Source organism: Myotis yumanensis, unplaced genomic scaffold (genome assembly GCF_028538775.1).
Source record: "Myotis yumanensis isolate MYYU_CA2020_CCGP unplaced genomic scaffold, mMyoYum1.0.hap1 SCAF_22, whole genome shotgun sequence".
Lineage (NCBI taxonomy): Eukaryota > Metazoa > Chordata > Mammalia > Chiroptera > Vespertilionidae > Myotis > Myotis yumanensis.
In genome coordinates, this window is record NW_027223773.1 from 7,604,428 (window position 1) to 7,623,539 (window position 19,112).

General features: G+C 42.1%; 1 protein-coding gene across 3 annotated transcripts in view; it reads left to right on the forward strand.

The window, feature by feature from the left end:
* The first annotated feature begins 2,172 nt into the window (after positions 1-2,172).
* EPRS1 (glutamyl-prolyl-tRNA synthetase 1) overlaps positions 2,173-19,112 on the forward strand; it is a 45,519-nt gene continuing 28,579 nt past the window's right edge. For 2 of the 3 annotated variants that reach the window (XM_070401412.1, XM_070401413.1), the window contains exons 1-11: positions 2,173-2,305; positions 5,560-5,644; positions 6,469-6,568; positions 7,399-7,555; positions 8,864-9,003; positions 9,437-9,531; positions 13,310-13,436; positions 14,147-14,339; positions 15,933-16,104; positions 17,357-17,590; positions 18,727-18,811. In XM_070401412.1, the coding sequence (XP_070257513.1) occupies positions 2,260-2,305; positions 5,560-5,644; positions 6,469-6,568; positions 7,399-7,555; positions 8,864-9,003; positions 9,437-9,531; positions 13,310-13,436; positions 14,147-14,339; positions 15,933-16,104; positions 17,357-17,590; positions 18,727-18,811 (1,434 nt within the window). In that variant the 5' untranslated portion in view covers positions 2,173-2,259. Of the gene's footprint in view, positions 2,306-5,559; positions 5,645-6,468; positions 6,569-7,398; positions 7,556-8,863; positions 9,004-9,436; positions 9,532-13,309; positions 13,437-14,146; positions 14,340-15,932; positions 16,105-17,356; positions 17,591-18,726; positions 18,812-19,112 lie in introns of those variants that run through there. The other variant, XM_070401414.1, reaches the window with a different exon arrangement.

Consider the following 19,112-nt stretch of genomic DNA (forward strand, 5'->3'; position numbering starts at 1 on the left):
CTTATTCAACATTATACTGAATCCCTAGACAAAAAAAAAAAGATGACATATAAGAGAGATAAATATGGGAAAGAGCCCAACCAGTGTGGCTCAGTGGTTGAGCACCTATGAACCATGCCCGGGTTTTGGGCTCGGTCCCCACTAGGAGGTATGCAGGAGGCAGCTGATCAATGATTCTCTCTCATCATTGATGTTTCCATCTCTCGCTCTCCCTCTCTGAAATCAATAAATATATATATATATTTAAATATATTTTTATTGATTCAGAGAGGAAGGGAGAGGGAGAGAGAGAGAAACATCAATGATGAGAATCATTGATTGGCCGCCTCCTGCATGCGTCCTACTGGGGATCGAGCCCACAACCAGGCATATGCCCTTGACTGGAATCGAACCCAGGACCCTTCAGTCCACAGGCGGACGCTTTAACCACTGAGCAAACCCAGCTAGGGCTAAAAATATATTTTTTAAAATGCATTGGATAGGGAGGTGGGTAAGAGATCAACCGAAGGACTTGTATGCATGCATATAAGCATAACCAATGGACATAAGACACTGGGGGGTAAGGGAGGCCAGGGGATTGTCAAGGGCGGGGGGGGGGGGGAGGCGGGAGGGGAGAGGACACATATGTAATACCCTTTGTAATACTTTTAGCAATAAAAAAAAATAAAAATAAAAATAAAAAAATTAAAAAAAAATGCATTGGATAGAAGGAAAAAAAATGATCTATCCGGAAAATCCAACCTAACTAGAACTCTTGGAACTAATTAATAAAAGCATCCAACAAGATCACTATCACTAGGACTCTCACTGCTATATCTTGCTTTCCTGAAAGCAGGTTTCTATTTGTGTACCACAGCTCGGAAATAATTTTTTTTTTTGGCATGCTTTTTACAAGTCATTTTTTATTGATGATATCACATCCATTTTCTTGATTCCATTCTCTCAAAAATCAACAATGATAGATGACTTGGATGCACGGAGTGATAGAGATGGAAAGAAATGATCTCAAAAGTTAAAATTTAGCAATGATATTTAAAATGAGAAAATTAGTTCTGTTAAATCCTGTACGGATCAAGACAAGGGTAAATGAATACATGCAATGTCTTACACTAGATAACTGGAGAATGGGGACCTCTGGGGACTTGTTGTTTACAATTGTGACGTGAGTCGACACTTTACTGTAGCTGTAAAGAGCTACTGTGGTGCATTAATGGCCTTGTAATGGGCAACATTAAGAGCGTGCTTCTGCCAGCACTCAGCCCTCATCACACCACACCCGGAACATTTTGCTTAGCTCTGAGTATCACATTTTAAAAGGCACATTGACTAGCAGGAGTGTATCTGGAAAAGGGCAGCTGGAATAGATTAAAACTATCATTTGAAGGAGTGTTGAATGGACTGGAGACATCTGACCTAGGCAGCAAGAGCATGGGAGACAGGACAGCCTTTGACATATGAGAGTGTCAGGTGGGGGGCCCCAGACCTGTTCAGGAGAGCCTGAGAGAAAAGTGGACAGAGGTACGGAAAAGCATTCCTAGGTGCGTGGTCATAGGTGTTTAGAAACAGCGGGTCTTGTCTTGGGCAGCATTAAGTTCCTCAGTTCCTTCTAGAACAGCAGTTCTCAACCTGTGGGTCGCAACCCCAAAGGGGATTGAGCCCACAACCCAGGCCTGTGCCCTGACCAGGAATCGAACTGTGACCTCCTGGTTCATTGGTCAACGCTCAGCCACCCCGCCACACCAGCCCAGCATAGAATGCCCTTTCTTTAACCAGCACAAGGCAATCATGGCAACAGAGCATGATTAATATTTCCCGTAACCACAGCTAGTCCTCAATATTCTATTTTTTTGTTCCTAACACTCAGGACAACAACACCATTTGTTTATTTCGCGTTGTACTTCAGGTGAACTTGGCCTCGCCACCTGCTTTCCGTGCTTTACGAAGTGTCGTAAGCGCCGTGGCTGCAGCGTCTTTCCCATGGCAACCAGGAAGGCCACGTAGGCCCCGGGGTCCCTAGATGCGGGGGGCGGGGCGGGGGGAGGGGAGGGGACGGGTTGCTGGACGCAGAGGGCGCGCGGCGATGACGTCAGCAGCGCGCGCCAAGCCCCGGCGGCCACGGCGCAGGGGGCGGGGCGAGAGCTGCGGCTGCGTCAGGCGTGCGGCGCACACCTTGCAGCTTCTCCCTTTCGGCGCGTCCGTCCCGGGTGGACTCGGCAGCCAGGCCGGCGCAGGAACAGGTGCACCCGCAGACCCACGGCGATGGCGACGCTGTGTCTGACCGTGAATTCTGGGGACCCTCCTCTGGGTAAGGCTCCCGCGGCCCTGGGCAGGGGCAGGTTGCATCAGCCGGGGAGGGTGCGGGGCGGGAAGGTCGCCGCGCCTGGCTGCGCCGTGGGGATCCCAGTCCCGGAGGCCAGGCCTCCCCCCCCCTCGCCCCCAACAAATACCCCTGAACTCGGAGTCGGCTCCGCGCCCCTCCTCTGTCCCCCGGCGGGTGCATCTGCTCCTGACGCCAGTTTTCTGGGGCGCGGAGGGAGGCGCGGGGCGAGCCGGGACGGCGGGGCTCAGCCCGGGACCTGCCCTCCGTCCGAGCGACCGCTTCCGGCCGCCTCCCCTCCCCTCCTTCTTGGAAGTGGTTTTCCCTGGAGAACCGAGAGCTGCTCGTAGGGATAACATTTCAGAACTTCAAACCCCATTATCCCCCCGCCCTTTTTTTAGACTTTACCCCCGTGAGTCTCTGTCCTCTCTCCTTTCCTCGCTCCCTCCCGAAAAGCTCCTCAGTCCGCCGGCTTTGGCTTTTCTTGCCTCTGCGTTGCGTCCAAAGGGACCGAGGCAGACGGTCACAGCGGCATTTACAGTTTCCACGGAGGCCGCATTTGTTTCTCATTGGAGGCGCCGGGGTCATGGCCCGAGCACCCCAGCGCGCGGCGTGGGCTGGCGGGGCTGCTTGGCTCGGCGCCCTGCGGACGGAGGAAATGCCAGGAGCTGTCATCTCCCCGATGCGCCTTAGGCTCAGGGTGGAACTGCAATTGTCAGCGTGGCCGAGGTTATTGTGGCGAGCGAGCTTATAATTTCTGCTTTTTTTTTTTTTAATTATCACTTTGGGAAAAGTTGCACGAAATAATTTAGCTTATTGATCTCGTATTTGTTTATATATATATACATGTACATATATACATATATACATATATATATATGCACACACATATATATATATATATAAAACTTGACTTCAGAGAGGGAGGGAAAGATGGAAGCATCAGTGATCAGCTGCCTCCTGCACACCCTCTATTGGGGATCGAGCCCGCATATGTCCTTGACCAGAATCGAACCCGGGACCCTGCAGTCCACAGGCCGACGTTCTGTCCACTGAGCCAAACCAGCTAGGGCTGACCTCCTATTTGTTAATGCCTATAGATAGTATAGACCCGTGGTCGGCAAACTGCGGCTCTTTGGCCCCTTGAGTGTGGCTCTTCCTAAGCCTTAGGAGGACCCTAATTAAGTTAATAACAGTGTACCTACCTATATAGTTTCAGTTTAAAAAATTTGGCTCTCAAAAGAAATTTCAATCGTCATACTGTTGATATTTGGCTCTGTTGACTAATGAGTTTGCCGACCACTGGTATAGACACATGGGCACTTTGCTAATGTTTGAGAAGCCCAGATCTGTTTAAAAACCTTATAATAATAAAAGGGTAATATGCTAATTAGACCGGAAGGCCTTCCGGACAACTTTCCGGATGAAGCCTGGGTCCCAGGTGCCTGCCAGTGGTCCGAGGGAAGCCCAGGTCCTGGGTACTGTGGGAAGGAAGGCCTACTCTTGCACGAATTTTGTGCATTAGGCCTCTAGTATATACATACATTTTTATTGATTTCAGAAAGGAAGGGAGAGGAAGAGAGAGATAGAAACACCAACGATGAGAGAGAATCATTGATCGGCTGCCTCCTGCACATCTCCCACTGGGGATCGAGCCCGAAACCCTGGCATATGCCCTGACCCGGGATCTAACCAGGACCTCCTGCTTCCTCCACACTCAACCATTGAGTCACGCCGGCCGGGCCAGATCTTTGGATGCAGTTGGCCACAAGGGGCTAACGAAGTATGCCTTACATTTTCACCTTTGGTGGTGGTCTGAGTGTAACTGTAACAAAAACCACAGTTGAGAAGCCATTTTAAACATTCCTTGTAAAAATGCTATTGTTTTAGCCTATTGGTTCCAGTAATGATGGGCTAACCCAGCCGTGGGCAAACTACGGCCTGGCCCGGATCCGGCCCGTTTGAAATGAATAAAACTAAAAAAAAAAAAAAAGACCTTACCCTTTTATGTAATGATGTTTACTTTGAATTTATATTAGTTCACACAAACAGTCCATCCATGCTTTTGTTCTGGCCCTCTGGTCCAGTTTAAGAACCCATTGTGGCCCTCGAGTCAAAAAGTTTGCCCACCCGTGGGCTAACCTCACACAAATCAGTGGGCTCTGAAAGGAATGGGTTTGATTCCCGAGCTGAAAAGCACTGGGCAGTGTGGTCTCACAGTTGAGAACAAAGACATTGGTTCCTGGGGACCCCAGTCCAATCCTGGCTGCCAGTTGCTAGTGGTGGGAGCATGGCAAGTCCCTTGTTTGGCTTCGCCCACAGCTTCCGTGAGGAAGGAGGAATGCTATCTTCCACATGGGGTTGGTTGCCAGAACGAAGGGACAAAGGATTAATGAATCCATTTAGTAAACTTCCATATGTGTGGAGAGGCAGAGGACACCGTGTTTCCGTGTTTTAGATTCTGGATTCTGGACCGCCTGAGACCTGCATTCAAATACCATCAGCCACCTGTTTAGTCAAGGACTTTGGGCTAGGACTCCTGCAAGCCTCAGTTTGCTCTCCTGTAAAATGGAGATAAAGGTGTCTATCTCTTAAGGTTGCTGCAAAGATTAAAAATTTTAAAGTCTATAAAACATGTAGCACAGTGCCTACTGCATAGTAATCACTCAAATACTGTTAACAATAGCTTTTCTATAAAGCACTATTCCAATTTTTTCTTGCCTCCTGAAGGAGGGAAAGATTAATTGCTGAGTCCCTAACTCAGTGATGGCGAACCTATGACACGCGTGTCAGAGGTGACACTGGAACTCATTTTTTTGGTTGATTTTTCTTTGTTCAATGGCATTTAAATATATAAAATAAATATCAAAAATATAAGTCTTTGTTTTACTCTGGTTGCAAATATCAAAAAATTTCTATATGTGTGACACAGCACCGGAGTTAAGTTAAGGTTTTTCAAAATGCTGACACGCTGAGCTCAAAAGGTTCGCCATCGCTGCCCTAACTGGAAGCTGAACATCTTCGAAAGCAGTTGGGCTGTGCCAGGGAATGCTTTCTGATTTTTTTTTTTCTTTCTCCAAACCCAGAAGACTAGTACTTTCTGTTTATAGACTCCTGGGAAAAAAGCTTACCCTTTGCGAGACTTAATGTTGGTGTGTTAAGTCACCCTTATTGCTTTATGATTCAGGTTTTAATAATTACAGTATTTATGAGGAGAAATCTTTTCATCTTGTTCTATTTAGGTGCTTTGCTGGCAGTAGAACATGTGAAAGACAACGTCAGCATTTTTGTGGAAGAAGGGAAAGAGAATATTCTTCGTGTGTCTGAGTAAGTGCGTTTATAGCTTTGTTTTCAGAACTCAGCAGCATTTAAAACACATTCAGGATTAAATGTTGTAGGCTTGTTTTACTTGCTAATGGGTAGATAGTCCCTAGAAAGAAGAATGCTTTTCTTCATTCTAAAAGAACTCTGTTTAGAGACTTATATTTGTAATCTATTTGAAAGAAAGTAAAAATATACAGATATATATATATATATATATATATATATTATTTTTTTAAAAAAATCATTGTTGAAACTATATATAAGGATTTTAAATTCAATTATAATTTACTCTGGTGGGAGATTGTAAGAATTTAAAGTCAGTGGTAATAAATAAATTTAGTAAGAATTATTTTATTGTCTCTTCTCATCTTTTTTTTCTTTATGATTTTGGGTCTTTTAAAATACTTCTTAAAAAAACAATTTTGATGGGGTTTGATCTTCTATCTTTACCTGGAAGTTGATAAAACTAGCTTCTCTCTGAGAATATAGCCTTGGCTTTGTTGCTTTGATTTATTTTAAACCAGTTATTCTCAATATTCCAATTATATTTTCATATTTGCACCACTGAATAGACATATAGAAACTAATAGGTGGAGGATGCATCATATAGATAGTCTACTCTGGAGTCAGTTGTTGGATTTAGCTGAACATTTCAGAACAAATTGGAATTTGATAGAAACAGTAAAGGACAAATCACATTTTTTTTTTGGCTGTAGTAGAAAATACATGGTAAATAGGAGATTTCTATCTTTTTATTTCTTCGTAAGTCTCATGAGTCTTACTAATTTGCTAGAGCCAGTAATATTTTGCCTCATGCTATGTTCTAGAAATGTGGTCTTCACGGACATAAATTCCATTCTTCGCTACTTGGCTAGAGTGGCAATGACAGCCAGGCTCTACGGCTCTAACCTGATGGAACATACTGAGGTACGGAATGAACATCTGGGTGTGATTAGTTTTGATTTATGCTTCTGCTCTTTTGAGAACTTCATTTTCTTGTTGGCTTATGTACTGTTATTCTGTTTAAGGATATTGACAGAGTGTTAGTCATAGGTCAAGTTAAGGAATTCTGAGCCCATTTTTATTTTCAGAAAAAAAAACTTCTTAGCTCCTAACTGGGAACTTTTAATCCCAAAGTTGGTCATTGAGTGCTTTCTTCCTCTTCATAGATTCCTAGAATTCCGTAGCTGGACGTGACCATATTGATCATATTATGCAATCCCCTTACTTTACAGATGAGGAACAGGCCTAGAAAAGTTAAGAAGTTTCCCCAGGGTCACACACGTAGGTTGGACCCCATTTTCCTTTCTAAGTATATACCTTATTACAGTAATGCCTTTTTTCTTTCCTGTTTGTATTCAACTCTAACTTTTCTAACGCTTATAAAATCCAGAATACAAAGAATAGTTTCCAAGTGTTTACTTTTAAACCCTGCAAGTGGATGAGTCTGTTTCATCTGGCTACCACCTATTGGGTTCAATCAGTTGGTTCTTCTTTCCTGCTGCCAGTTCTCCTATCTTTTTCTTTTTCTTCCCTGAAAGTGCCCCTTAATGTCCTGCAGAAAAAATAGCACAGAAAAATAACCACAAAATGTGTTTGTAAACGCCAGTTTAGATCCCAGGCAACTAGAATTAAATCCACATAATGGTAAATTCTATCACTTAAAAGAAAGGCATGGTTCTGACTGAGGTTGTTTGTTTGTTTGCTTGTTTTTATTAAAATCTAAATTCCAGGATGCATTTCTTTTATGTTCACAGATTGATCACTGGTTGGAGTTTAGTGCCACAAAATTGTCTTCATGTAATTTGTTCCCTTCTGCCATCAATGAGCTCAACCATTGCCTGTCTCTGAGGACATACTTGGTTGGAAACTCCTTGAGCTTAGCTGACTTATGTGTTTGGGCCACCCTGAAAGGTATCAGTAATTCGCCTTGAAGAATGTTGTGTTTTAATTATTTAACGTTTTGCTGAATAAGAAGTACACGTGCTTCTCTGTATTTGAATAAACATCCATTTATCTGTCTATCGGCAGATACTTAGGACTTACAAAGAAATGACCACCCCAGCTGTTTTATCCCTGTCCAGTTACAGGGTTCCATATCTGTGCCCCGGGGGTCATCTCTCACTGCCTCAGATCCCCTCTTGCCTTTGGAGTTGGCCTTGTTCCTGCTAAAGATGCCCTCATCCCATTGATGTTAGACCTCTCCTGTCTCAGCCATTACTTTACTCCGGGCACTGTTGTCTAATTGCTCAGTAGGAGTGTGAGTGAGGGGGTGAGCTGGAGCTGTCCCTCTCCGAGGTCACGGCTTCCGTCTTCTGTGACTAGTTTGCAACAAGTAAGGATATGGGATTGAGGAACAGGACAGAGGGGACCTGAATTTTGTTAATTTACTTTCTGTAAAAACAAACCTGAAGAAAATATGCCATAGTATTTTATTCTTTAAATTTGGGTAATGTGGGGTTTTAAAAATATTTTCTATTCATTTTTGTGGCTTAAACTTTTCTCCAAATTAAATTGTTGTTACAATAACCAACATAAATGGAAGGCCTTTTCTAGTCAGACCTTTTCATCTCTAGGTTTGTCATGACATTTTTGTGTATATTGATTTTTGACTTAATGTTTATGAAAGATATCTTAAGGATATAACTCTGTGATGTTAAAGTTAAACAAATATCCTTCAGTACCTGTTTTTAATATATCTGAAGGAATGAGCTGCTGTTTGATCTTAATTTTTATTTTGATCTCTAGTTTACTTCCTTAAAGCTTTTCTTATGAAATGTAGCAATGGCCTTACAGTGGATGTGAGGCAGTGGTGAGGGCACAATGTACTATTTATTTCAGTGAATTGAATTAAAAATTTTTTCTATTAGGAAAGGTGTGGGCATGGGGAGGGGAGAGAGAGACAGACAGATTGCCTCCCTCATGCGCATGGACAGTACATGACCTTGACCAGAATAGAACCCATGACCCTTCATTCCATGGGCTGATGCTCTAATCACCAAGCAAAACTGGTCAGGGCCTGAAAAAGTATTTTTAATTAAATTCTGTGAATTCTGTAAAGTATATTAAAGTTTTAGAAAACATTTCAGTGTATATTCTGATTTCATTCATTATAGAATCACAGCTCTAAGCCATGTCCTTTCCTTAAATTAACCCCGACTAGAGCTTTGCTTTTGAAGTTGCAGACTTACTGAGTGATGTTGAAATTATGTTTGCTTACAGGAAATGTGGCCTGGCAGGAGCAGCTGCAGCAGAACAGAGCTCCGGTTCATGTAAAGCGCTGGTTTGGCTTTCTTGAAGCCCAGCAGGCCTTCCAGTCAGTGGGTACCAAGTGGAATGTTTCAGCCACCAATGCTAAAGGGGTAAGCCTGTTTAAACTGTATAATGCTGATGTCTTTGTCAGAGACCCCACATCTGAAAAGAAAGTTCTCCCTAGTCGTAGTTCATTTTCTTTTCCTGAATAAAAAAGGTCTCTTGGACGAACCTGCCATTGTAAGTCTTGGCTGGCCTCTGTAGCTGGTTAACTACATACAGCCACCACCTACATAATTCTAGGTCTAAAAGATGATGATCCTCTAGTGTGTGTCCCTCAGGATTTGCAAACTCCAGATTACTTTTAGGTGTACCATCTTTTCTTCCTCCCAAATCTCCTCTTTAGTTTTTGAACCACTGACCATCGAGTGCTGGGCTTCTGTAGAGCCTTCATGTCATTTTGGGTGGGGGGCGGGGGGTATTTGTTGAATTAATATATTCCTAAACATTTAACTATATAACTACTTTGTTGTTTGTTTTCAGGCCCCTCAGAAAAAGCCAGATGTTGGGAAGTTTGTTGAGCTCCCAGGTGCTGAGATGGGAAAGGTTACTGTCAGATTTCCTCCAGAGGCTAGTGGGTAAGAAAATAAAACTTATATAATAGTGGAAAATCTTTAGCTAGTTCTAAAATATTTTTAATATTAATAGGTTAATATAGAAGAAAATAGGATTTTAATTGTGGGAGTTAAAATTTTAATCCTTTTTAAATTATTGACAGTTATTGTATTAAATTTATAGTTTTAGTTTATTAATTCCAGGAGAGAAACAGTTTTTGTGCTTTACCCCAAACAGAATTATAATTATGATAGAAAAATCTCCATTAAGTAGAAAGGCTTCAGTTTTGCTTACATTTTGAGATTTTTAGGTTTTCATTTAATAAGGACTTACATTTGTGTCATTAGTAGTAGAAGTGATGGTAGAATTATTTTCAGTTAATTTTTCCCCAAATAAAGGAAAGGGGGCGGCTCCTAAAAGTTATTGACGGGTTTCCCCACCCTTTTCACTCTTGGCGCCCACAGACAATAATAAGAGGTTGCTAGCTCATTAGGAAAAAGACTTGTGGCTGCAGGTCAGTAGCCTGGGGCTGCTTCGGGCTGTGCCCAGCATCCCCAAGATGGGGAGTCTCGGCTTTCACAGACCTGTCAGCCTCCTGGAGCATAGGAGACAGGCTTTATAACAGCCCTTCACGGATGCGAATATGATTCAGTGCCTCTTGTTAAAGCAGTAGCCACGGAGCTTAGCCGTTGGGAAGGTATTATACACATTTTATAAATGAGATGATTATTTCCCCTCAAAGAATTTTATTTAATTTCAGGTTTTGTATTGTGTAGCCAAATTCTTCCCCATCTGTGGCGAATGGAATGTGTAGACAATAGAAAGTGGCAGATACACAGCTTTTTAGCCATCCATTCTTTTTTTTTTTTTTTTTAAATATATTTTATTGATTTTTTACAGAGAGGAAGGGAGAGGGATAGAGAGTTAGAAACATCGATGAGAGAGAAACATCGGCCCTAGCCGGCTTGGCTCAGTGGATAGAGCGTTAGCCTGCGGACTGAAGGGTCCCAGGTTTGATTCCGGCCAAGGGCACATGCCTGGGTTGCGGGCTCGTTCCCCAGTATTGGGTGTGCAGGAGGCAGCCGATCGATGATTCTCTCTCATCATTGATGTTTCTATCCTCTCTCCTCCCTTCCTCTCTGAAATCAATAAAGAAATACATTTTTTTTAAAAAAAGAGAGAGAGAGAGAAACATCGATCAGCTGCCTCCTGCACACTCCCCGCTGGGGATGTGCCCGCAACTAAGGTACATGCCCTTGACTGGAATTGAACCTGGGACCCTTGAGTCCGCAGGCTGACGCTCTATCCACTGAGCCAAACCGGTTATGGCTAGCCATCCATTCTTGATAGTTCTTCACAAACTATTTCATAAGCGCCATTAACGGCAAAGCCAGTTTTAGCATTCCCCGTTTTCTGTCTGCTTTTCTAAGTTTGCTGATTTAGGTGGTGAAATAATGAATGGGTAGAAGAGATGAAAGAGAAATAATGATTCTGGAAATTTCACAGACTAAATCATTAAGTGATTGATTGGTCGACTGGGTGGAATCAATCACCAATAATACCTGTCTTGCATGGTTTAATTCCCATGGAGTCTTCCCCGTTTTCTGCTCCTGTGTCCCTGGGGTGAGAGGTCATGGCTGTCCTGTTGGGTAGTGACTTCAGTGATTTGAAAAAACCCACTTTCTTAGGAGTAGTTGTTTATAGCGATGCCATTTGAACAGTTGTTCTTTTTGAATCTTTATATTTTCTATCACTTGGAGTAACGAGTTCCTCATTTGTTCTAAAGTATGTCAATGTCAGAGCATGGTCTTATCTGAATACAGTTTTGGGATTTGGGAATATAAATCAATGTTTAGGTTTTCCATATTGTTTTTTATCATATTTTCTTATATTGCTGAAGAATAATATTATTTTTTAAAAAATATATTTTATTGATTTTTTTACAGAGAGGAGGGGAGAGAGATAGAGAGTTAGAAACATCGATCAGCTACCTCTTGCACGCCCCCTACTGGGGATGTGCCCGCAACCAAGGTACATGCCCTTGACCGGAATCGAACCCGGAACCCTTGAGTCCACAGGCTGACGCTGTATCTGCTGAGCCAAACCGGTTAGGGCAGGGCTAATTATTTTTTAATCACTTTTGGTCTTGCATGAAAGGCCAGAAGGCTTGACTCATCCTTTATTCTTATTCTTAGCTAACATGATATATAACTATTTTGTGCAAATGCTACCGAGCACTTTACATATAGTAACTTATTTAATCCTAATAAGCCTGTGAGAAAGGCACTGCTAGTATCTCCATTTTACAAAAGCTTTCTGAAGCTGATTCATACGACGGTTAGTAACTTGCCAGCTCAAACCTACACTGTCTGGCTCTAGAGTCCGTATGACTTAAAATTATATGCCTGTGCCTGTCACGTGTGGCAGGAGCCCAATCCAGCATCGGTACTAACACAGCATGAGTCGTATTTTCTTCAGCTGTTCTAATACAGGTTGTCTCTTGGGAATGAATGTTTTACAGTCCTATTAGCTTTCTTGAGGTTTGAATTGTTAGAACTGTACACATTATTTCAGAGTCAGAAATATCTCCAAGTTTAAGATAATGGTTTGATTTTATCACTTCTCCTAAATTAATCCCTGTGTGTAATGCCTAACATATTAACTGCCAGATAGCAGGTAGTCAGTGATTATTAATCTTTTTTTCCTTAACAACGGGGGGTAACATGTTATGGGTTTAATGCTTTCAGTATTTCTGTTTGTTTCTTGAAATGCAGTTCTCTATTTTATTTTTAATGAACTTTTTATTTTATAATAGTTCTAAATTTACAGAATGTTGCAAAAAAAGTACAAAAAGTTCCCATACACCCTGCCCCAAGTTTTCGCCTAATGTTAATGTCTTACATCACTATGGTACCTTTGCCACAACTAATGAGCTAGTATTGATATATTATTACCATCTAAACTCCATATCTTTTTTTAATTTTCTCAGTTTTTTCCTAATGTTCTTTTTCTGTTCTAGAATGTCATCTGGGACCGCTTACAGCCCTTTATTTTATGCAGAAAGTTTTGAATAACCCTAAATGCATTGCATCATACTTGTCTACCATTAACCTGTGCATATAAGCTCTTAAAATGGAACCACTGATCTAGAATGTTATATGAATTTCTAAAAAGGGTTGATTTTAAAAATGATATAGGGACATACAGGGTGCTGTATTTTTTTCTTCCTTGTTGATATTAACTACGATCAGAGGTGTGTGTGCCATTAGGTGACCATAGAACAGTGTGACTGCAGCCATCTTTATCAATTGAAACTCGTAAAAAGTAGTGAGAGCCGATTAAACTTCCATGCTTCATGCCCTGTTTGCTGGCAGATAAATTGTGTTTTTAACAGCAACAGTGTAGGCATTTCTTTTCACCCACTCATTGATAGAGGAGGGTGTTGATGTGTGTACCATTATCAACATTGCCTCTGATTCATTTTATATCTCTTAATTGTCAGCTGCCCTTAGGAGCAGTAGTGTTTGCATAGACTGTGGTTTACGGAGTGAGACCTTAGTCCTGGATGAGACCCTTAGTGAAAGTCCTTTTGTAAATAACGTGGTGAGATTTTGCATATGAGATTATTTCTTAAGATAAGTGTGGTAGTCTGTCTTTCTTCCTGCCAGGGACAGAGTTTCTATCCCAGTACTTTCCAACTAGAAGCAGTTTTGTTTAGTTCTCATCTCCTCAGAAAGGTTAAGTGTAACTCTTCAGTCAAGACGTGTTAATGAGTGTCTCTGTGAAATGTTTTTGTTTTAGTTACTTACACATTGGGCATGCCAAAGCTGCTCTTCTCAACCAGCACTACCAGGTTAACTTTAAAGGGAAACTGATCATGAGATTCGATGACACAAATCCTGAAAAAGAAAAGGAAGATTTTGAGAAGGTAATTAAAGGTGTAGTGATAACCCTTTGTCAGAAAAGTTATTTCAAATTAGACGGTGACCTGATACCTTCATGGTATGTGAGTTAAATAGAAACTTAATTCATGACACTAACTTAAGTTTGTTCTCATAGACGCTTTTTTCCTTCATCTGTGTATTCTGTGTCTCAGACCTAAGCCAATAAATACCAAAACCTTCCATTTATTTGTTCTTCCTCGATTGTTGTAGAATTTCCCTAAATACCTAGAATTTACCTAAATACATTTTCTCATAAATATGTTTTTTAAATGAATGGGTAACTAGAGGCAGGTTTCCTTTCTGTCATATAGTTTTAAGTTTATGGCTGAAACACACACCGACTACGTATTGGGGAATGGGAAGGTCTCCTCGCCTCTCATATCATCTTTACCCAGAAGCACTGCAAGGTGTGCAGAGAGGGCAAGTCGTTGTCAGAGCGGCCAATAGTAACCAGCTTTTCCAGAGTAAATGGAAAGCTCCCTCAGGAGGCCACTTTCTCAGCCGACCATTCAGAAGCTAGTAGAGCGAGTCTCTCTCTCTCTTTTCCGACCGAATACAACTTGCACCACCATTTCCAGGCTCAATAAGACTGACGGTGTGTTATTACATTTTGCCCAAATACAGTGTCAAGGAATGAAAATGCACAAGGAAATGTGCAAGATAAACTGATGGTGACTTGGGGTTCCTGTTGCAGGTTATCCTAGAAGACGTTGCCATGTTGCATATCGAACCAGACCAGTTCACTTACACCTCGGACCATTTTGAAACTATAATGAAATACGCCGAGAAGCTAATTCAGGAAGGGAAGGCGTATGTGGATGATACTCCTGCCGAGCGGATGAAAGCCGAGCGAGAGCAGAGGACAGAATCCAAACACAGGAACAACTGTAAGGCACAGTCAGCGTTTGATGTTTTACTGATGTTCTTGTGCTTTGCGCCTTGAGTAGAACGTGGTTTCTTTTCTGTGAAAGACGCTGGTTTAAACACATTTGGGAACATGATTCATGCATTAGTTCATCTCTCACCAGTCTTTTTCTTTCTCTGTCATCTTTCTCTTGTTATTTTGGGAGCCTCACAACTGCGCGTGAGGTACGCGTGCCCTTTGCACCTCACGTACTACGTGCAGCCTTGTGCACTTCATTCTATTGGAGTGATTCCTTCTGTGGCATTTCTGTATTTTTCTCAGTTGAAATGCTTCGCCTTTGTAGTGTTTGGTGATAATATTATTCATGCTTTAAACCTTCCTTTCAGCATGTGGGTAAATATGAACATAATCTATAATCTTGGTGTTGCCCTAAATCTTTGAAATAGCACTTGACAAAAATGCACATCTTTCTTATTACTTGTCCTTGGGCTTCGGAATTGGCCTGTATTCATTCTATAATTATGTTGCCCGAACTTCCACACTATTATAGTTAAATCTTGAATGTCACATTTGGGAAGTAAAGTCAAATAGTTATAGCGGTCTTTTGTCAAATAGTTACAGAAGTCTTTTTTCTTTTTAAGTTACCAACTGGACTTTTAGACTTAACTTGATCCTTTGGGAGCAGGTCATGTGTCCACCATATTTCAGTAGTTTCCACAGAGAATCATTGTTTAACGGGTCTTTTTATCCAAAAGGTTTCGATATTCTGACATAGGTAAGACCAGGGGTCCTCAAACTACGGCCTGCGGGCCACATGCAAATACAAATATTGTATTTGTTCCCGTTTTGTTTTTTTTACTTCAAAATAAGATAGGTGCAGTGTGCATAGGAATTTGTTCATCGTTTTTTTTTTAAACTATAGTCCGACCCTCCAATGGTCTGAGGGACAGTGAACTGGCCCCCTGTTTAAAAAGTTTGAGGACCCTTGGGTAAGACCATAGTCACTTGGGATGTAGCATTCTTTTTCTAGAATTAAACTTGTATCGCTATCTGTTTTCTATCCTCTCGTTTTCTTGGATCCAAGAGTGTCCTTCTTCCCACTGGAATGACAGGGGCTTTCAGGGAGCCCCCAGATTCAGGCTCTCAGCCCGAGCCTGTTCTCCAGATGGGCCGCATGGACCGGGCCAGACCGGGCTGTCCCTGGGCAGTAGGTGGCAAAGGAACAGGGTGCTTCCCCTTCAAAGGCACGGGGTTAATTGGGGGGGGGGCCGGCCTGTTGGGTCATGATGGAAAATGGGAAATGCAGAGGAGAGAAACCCCCAGGCCTCATGCTTCTTATCTTAGCCTTCATCAGTGCTACACATAGAATGTATTGACTTCTTCTAAAAGATGTGTATAGAGGGCATTTTCTAAGTATCTTTTGAAACTTCTGCATTTATAAAAAACCAGTGCATTTACTCTTGGCACCAGATATTGGAACTATTATCGTACTTTTAAACTGCTGATAATATAAAACCAGAGCATGAACACTTATATAAAATTACAGGACTCTTAAATTTGAATTCAACTCAATTAGTAATATGCCAGATCAACTAATATAACTCTCATTTTGTAGCTGTTGAGAAGAATCTGCAGATGTGGGAAGAAATGAAAAAAGGGAGCCCGTTTGGTCAGTCCTGTTGTTTGCGAGCAAAAATTGACATGAACAGTAACAATGGGTGCATGAGGGACCCGACACTGTACCGCTGCAAAATTCAGCCTCACCCGAGGACTGGAAATCGATACAAGTAAGGTGATCGCCTGCCAGGCTCCGCTCCGATGCTCCCTGTGAACTCGGAGTCGGTACAGGATGGAATAGTGATGACTCCTGGTCTTTGCTCATCGTGGATGCACTGGGCCTGTGTACAGCAGGCAGCCTGTTGGGCGAACACTTACCAGCTAAGGCTCCACATCATTTCTAAGATGCCTTGTATCTGTAGAAGTCCCCGAGGCTGCCTGCAGTTGCTTTGTAATGTGTTGATTAGATACACTGTGGTATCTATTTTTTATTTATCTTTAGATGAAGATACTTGTCTTAGTTTAAACTTTGATTCTGCTAGGCATAAATTCATTCATGAATGTGACAGAATTGAAAATTTACAGAAATAGGAACAGTAAAAGTATCATGTGTTTTTAGTTTCTATTAGTTTCTTGTGTGGGTTTTCAGGTTAATAGAATTTTTTTTTAAAAGGTTCCTCCATTAGATTACTTCATAAAGTAATCATAGAATATGTTTTCTTATACTTTGAAGAAGCCTATTGCATACTCATACTGACTTTTAACTTGAAGAGATTGGTGAATATAATGATTACCTGGTTAGTTAGTGTGACTTTAAGTAAACTTGGGCGGTATTGATGTGTGGCTCCTTGTTTTACTAAGCACATGCTTTGGATACATTTGGAAAAGTGAATTTGCATCCACATTTTCAGTATCAAATAATTGCGAAGCCTAATGCAGGAGCAGTAATACGTTTTTTAAAATTCAAATTAAAACTGCTTATGTGCTGTGTACATTTTTTTAGGCAGAAATTTCTTTTAGGTGTATTCAGTCTTAAATGGAATTTTAATTTACCTAATTTTTTCCCTCTTATCTCTTCTTGAATGCAGTTACTACAAAAGTAGTTTACTTGAGTGTGAGATTAATAAGATTGAAAGGCTAAATTCCCTCCAAATGATTGTATCTTACTTCCTACCATGATGTGCATTGGTCATTACAGAAATATGGTTGTACAGTTGGCTGTGCCAATACCTGATTGTCTTAAATTGCAAATTTGCTTTTTTGTTTGAATATTGAGTAGGTAACCAATTCATTATTCTCAAAATCTGATAATGTTTTGATATACTTTGATTATTAATAGTCATAAAACATGTTGGGTTTTAAGAACTTCCTAACTTGTAAAGACTATGTTTTAAATTAGTATTGCTGCTTATAATGCCTAATCTAAGATAGAAAGGCTAAAATGCTTCTTGTTGATGTGTTAAATATTCCCTTTTTCCCTAGTGTTTACCCAACATACGATTTTGCCTGCCCTATAGTGGACAGCATTGAAGGAGTTACACATGCCTTGAGAACAACAGAATACCATGACCGAGATGAGCAGTTTTATTGGATTATTGAAGCCTTAGGCATAAGAAAACCGTACATTTGGGAATATAGTCGGCTAAATCTCAACAACACAGTGCTGTCCAAGAGAAAACTCACCTGGTTTGTAGACGAAGGACTGGTGGATGGATGGTATGTTTACTGTTGCCTTGAATGGAGGGAAACAAGGGCATGGTAGCTCAGTGACTTTTTACTGCTGTGAGGGATGGGAGGAGGTGGAATGCTAGGCCTGTAGGGTTTCTGTCCTTGTTTTTATTTGCTCTGGTGCACCAGGTCCCCCTTCCCCTTTGTTTCAATGCTGCAAACATAGAGCACATTGTGGGCCATGGTGCGTGGGAATGAAAAGCACATGGCATACATCCCCTGCACATGGGGGTACATCCCCTGCACATGGCGTACATCCCCTGCACATGGCGTACATCCCCTGCACATGGGGGTACATCCCCTGCACATGGGGGTACCTCCCCTGCACATGGCGTACTTCCCCTGCACATGGGTGTACCTCCCCTGCACATGGCGTACATCCCCTGCACATGGGGGTACCTCCCCTGCACATGGCGTACATCCCCTGCACATGGGGGTACATCCCCTGCACATGGCGTACATCCCCTGCACATGGGGGTACCTCCCCTGCACATGGCGTACCTCCCCTGCACATGGGTGTACCTCCCCTGCACATGGGGGTACCTCCCCTGCACATGGCGTACATCCCCTGCACATGGGGGTACCTCCCCTGCACATGGGGGTACCTCCCCTGCACATGGCGTACCTCCCCTGCACATGGGGGTACCTCCCCTGCACATGGGGGTACCTCCCCTGCACATGGGGGTACCTCCCCTGCACATGGCGTACATCCCCTGCACATGGGGGTACATCCCCTGCACATGGGAGTACCTCCTCAGCGTTTCATAGCAAAGTACTTGTGAGTCTGGTCCTTCAGAGACCTGGTCTCCTGGTCATATGTACAGCAGGGACCTTGAATGTTTGTGAAGTAAAAATCACCTACTGTTTAATGCCCGGATTTTCTGTATCTGAAGGTGTCACCCTGTGTCTTTCTTCAAATGTACTGTTTCCAGTAGTTGACTGGTGAGCAGCTTTCCTCTTCCATGCACGCGGGCTCTGGGTTGTGATCTACCCAATTATAACAACCACCTCTCAGTCCAAATATTTAACAAGCTGAATATAATATTACTCGTTAAGGTATTTTGTATTCTCTGCATCTACACATTAAAAAAATCTAATTAATACTGAAAATGTCCGTTTTCCAGGGATGACCCCAGATTTCCCACGGTTCGTGGTGTGCTGAGAAGAGGGATGACAGTTGAAGGACTGAAGCAGTTTATTGCTGCTCAGGTGAGTGATGGTTCCTTTCCCAGATTGTCTGCTGGAATTTTCAAGTGTCTCTTAATACCTCCTTGGTCTTTCTTATTTCTGTTCTTTCTATTCCTTGTTTGTGCCTTATAATGCAAGGGCAGAATGTTTTTTTTAAAAAGAGTATGTTTAGTACTGTTTATACTCTGAGAATGGGAAACTGAGAATGTCCTAAACTCCTAAGCCTGAGTTGGACAAAGGCAGCTGGAGTATTTTTACCCAGTGCAGTATGTGACTGTTGACTCTACCTATTGAAGGAACCAAATTAGCTTGTACATAATAA